We start from the raw sequence: 3,976 nt of genomic DNA, 5'->3' as shown, positions 1-3,976 counted from the left end.
TAAAATACAATACGCAACATGTTACGCGGTGATACGGCTAATTATATGTATCATAAATATTTATATTCCAGTGATAATGGAAGCCATCAGGGCTTGAATGTCACTAAAGCTTGACTCTGCGTGCGACGGCGTGCGATGGAACAAAATCGCCGAGAGAAAGTTTGCCGTCAATTAGAATGCTTTGCGATGGTTTCATCTCGTGGTCTCATACGTTTGTAATGCCCGTTCGTTCGGCCTGCTCGAGTGATCCTTGCAAATTCAGGTCAAACAATTCGCATCTGAAAACAGAAAATCAACCACAATGGAACATAGATTTTGCACAGTAAAAACATAAATCGACCAAACTATTTATACACCGTATTAAACTCCAAACGGTGCATTGAAATAGATAATTTACTTGCACAAAAAAAGGCATTTTACTGAAAGGGTTAATTATAAGACTTGTGAATAGTTGACTCATACGCTTACCTTATAGGCATGTCTATAGAGTAGAAGGGATTCTTTAATGCATAGTCTGCGTAGATTTCGTGAATCTTTTTTAGCAACGAATCAACCGCCGGTGCCTTTGGGTCGGCCAACACAATGAATTTCACACCTGCAATGACACCGAACAGTCTGCTATTAAACTGCAAGAAATCAATATCAACAAATTAAAACTAAAGACCTACCTATGAATGTGAAAATGCATTGATATTACAATATTCTATGACAAGTTGAATCATTTTTCATTGTGACATGTATTTTACATGCATATCTAGCTGTACCAATGCGTAACGTACATGCCCTAGTAGTTTTGGGCACATTTATTAATATATTTTACTTGCCCACGTTACACCAATGTTACAGTAACAATACGCGCTTTCACTATTTCTCCCGATAGATGGCGCCACAATGTCACATCTGACTCCAGTAACAGCATTAGCAATTTCAACATTCTCGGTGCCCAAAAAATATTGCAATAGCTCGTGTGTTGTCAGGGGCGTAGCCAGTATGTAGCACTGTAGGCCGGGCCTACACTTTTTTGGCCAAGTTACCTTTTTTTTAAAAACACCCATAATTCAAATCCATAAGCTTGCTGGACGAGTTTAAGAGTCTAGGCAGGAAAAACTATTGAAATGAACGTAGCAAGAATATGGCTAAATTAAGTGACCTATTCTTCTGTCAATCTAGGCTGTCATTCTATCGTGTGCCGTTTCATTCAACACTCTACCCGCCCCGCCCGCGAAAAGACTAGGATCCGATCTTGTCAGTTTTTAACATTTTACTCGTTCGTAACACTATTTTAACTCGCTTGTGTTTTTGGGTTAAATAGTGATATTGAATTAGGTCTCTCAAGTTAGCAAGAGGTGCGCCCCAGAATGAACAGCTCGGAAGGCCGTTTCCGGCCATCTGGGGGGTTTGTAAAACCAAAAATTTTCTGTGGCGCTCCGCGCCAACCGATGGTGGCGCTCCCTCAGATAGTCGTGCCTACAACTTTGAAAATCCTGGCTACGCCCCTGGTTGTAACAAACAATTTGATGCCTTCGCTGCATTACATGATGACAAATAATAAAAAATAGCAGCAGTCATAAATTAAAAAACGAATTGAACCAATTTTCACAATGTTATTTACCTGTTAACGTTTGGTAGCAATGCAATTTAAATCCATCAGTCTCTAGAACCTCAATTCCAGATGATTGCACTTCTGGTGACAATTGGTGGCCGATAGCAAATAATCTAAAACAGTAAACATTCGTCATTGACGGGACTTCGGCTTTCTGATTTCGTTTTTTTGTCATCGATCTGTCATGACCTATACACAAGAGATATAATACCACAATCAGAATTACTTGCAAATGCAAAGCATCTTTGCAGGTAACCGATATACACGTGTTAGTGAAAGGAAACCTGTTAATAATGTTATACATCATTTTTAACTGCGAAGTATCGTCGCACTCACGAGTGGAACATGCTTGCGAGCATGATCTTCTCATTCGTTCGCAACTTTCGTCTGCCGAACTTGATCGATATCGGATAGTTTGCCTCGTTGCCAATGATGTCCAGCACCTCCTGTCCGTCCTCTAGCCGCGTGCCGCTCACTGTCTCACCGTTAACGGCGATCACTGTGTGACCAACTACACGCACAAACACACACACAAACGTCATGAGTTAGCGTAGTGAGAAAGCGAGATTCGACCCACACACACACACACACACACAAATGTGAACACAAGGGTCACAACAAGTGAGATTCAACACGAAATTGCTCGGAATTGATATTTATACGATTATTAATAATATTTTATTCATCATGTGACAACTGAACTGGTGTGGTGGTCTTTGACCTAAAAAACAATTGTCACCCTGTTACTATGAAGCTATATAAAATAACGATGCATGCTGTTACATTGCGTTTTCTTTTACAATTACATTTACCACAAGCTCGAAATTCATTGATAGTTATCAGATTGTGACCAATGGCAATGGCAGGGGTCAAAATTAGCGGTATCCTGATATCCGCGAGATAGTAGATTCTTGTGTTGGATACCAGATTTCAATGCTTGTATCCGCCGGATAGTAAAACAAAATTTGTCAAATCGGGGATAGTGGTGTGTTGGTTATCAACTTTATACGGCAGCGCATGCTGAGGCGAGTGCGCGCGATCTGAGCGGGCTCAGGCACCGCTTCACTATGCCACACTAGCGTTATAACAGCAGGCATAGCATATTTCAAGCGCAAGCGTGGCAGATGTTGATCATAAATGTGATGTGTATCCATTGTATCAAGCGAACCAGACAATGCGTCTGCAGTGTACTTGTTTGTGCATATCTGTGAATATGTTTTATGTTTTTTCTATAATAATTACTTACATATTAATAATTTTCAAATGCTATTATTGCATATTTTCAAGATTTTGGATACCAACATTGTTTGAAATTACTTCTAAAAAATGGGATACCAGATCTTTGGGGGTTACCAGATTTAAAATACCTGGTATCCAAATGGATACCATAAGAAAAATCGAATTTCGACCCCTGATTATGGCAATGCAAAGTCAAAGGCGCGTGCGGCTCATAGGGTCTATGTCCCCCAGGGTACTGCCGGAACGTACCCTGGTAACTACTCTGATATGGTTAGGGTTACTGGTTAGGGTTAGGGTAGCCCGACCAGGCTGTGCGACGGATTGTCTATACAATGGTTACACATTGGTCTTACATTGGTATTGTAACCTTAGCAATACCGTTTCTTGGAGCTAGGGTTAGGGAGTAGGCGTAGGCGACTCCCTAGACTCGTTAGTGGAGTAGGCGAGGTACGGTCGGCGGCATATTAGATAGTACCAGGTACGTTCCGTGTATACCGACCGTACCCAGGGTACGTTCCGGCAGTACCCTGGGGCTGGGGGACATGATAGACCCTCTCAGCGCAAGTGCGGTAACATGCACTGCAAATGAAAGGGACTGGCACCTTTTATTCCATCTCTTTGTCCGAATACAACGACTACTTTATCATTCTGTGTTTTTAAAACAAGCTCTATTGGATAGCTTGAATGTCTTCATCTATATCTGTCGCGAGGTAAGTTATTGTCATATTGATAAATAAGACCACCTGCCCGGTTTACAAACATACACAGCAATACACTGCCATTTGATATATAAATAGCCTCCCACAAATTTCATAAGTATATTTGATTTACCTCACATTATGCTTAATATACAACACAATTTTATAGTCGTGAATGAGTGTAATTATATCTAAGTTATTTTTATTAATAATTAATTTCATTACGTTCAGATGCAGATTAATTTAGTACAAATTTATTCACGTGATTGTCGATTTCGTAGAGGTTGCAAAACAAGACCGGCCCAATAGCAGCGCGCAGTGATTGTTATGAGACTGTGGAGAACATGTCATTTCTCAGAGGATGAACATGCTTTAGCTGCTGTCTTTAAAATTCGTTTCCAGGTATTAATAAGATAATGTTTGTTGTTGTTATTTA

General features: G+C 40.4%; 1 protein-coding gene across 1 annotated transcript; it reads right to left on the bottom strand.

The window, feature by feature from the left end:
* LOC106817116 (trafficking protein particle complex subunit 4-like) lies at positions 1–3,604 on the bottom strand. Its single transcript, XM_014821766.1, is given in 5 exon segments — positions 1–278; positions 469–595; positions 1,613–1,716; positions 1,940–2,114; positions 3,445–3,604. Coding segments are annotated over 5 exon segments (639 nt in total). The 3' UTR covers positions 1–205.
* Positions 3,605–3,976: the final 372 nt, after the last annotated feature.

Source organism: Priapulus caudatus, unplaced genomic scaffold, assembly GCF_000485595.1.
Source record: "Priapulus caudatus unplaced genomic scaffold, Priapulus_caudatus-5.0.1 Scaffold1599, whole genome shotgun sequence".
NCBI lineage: Eukaryota > Metazoa > Priapulida > Priapulimorpha > Priapulimorphida > Priapulidae > Priapulus > Priapulus caudatus.
This window is presented reverse-complemented; position numbering and strand designations above follow the sequence as displayed.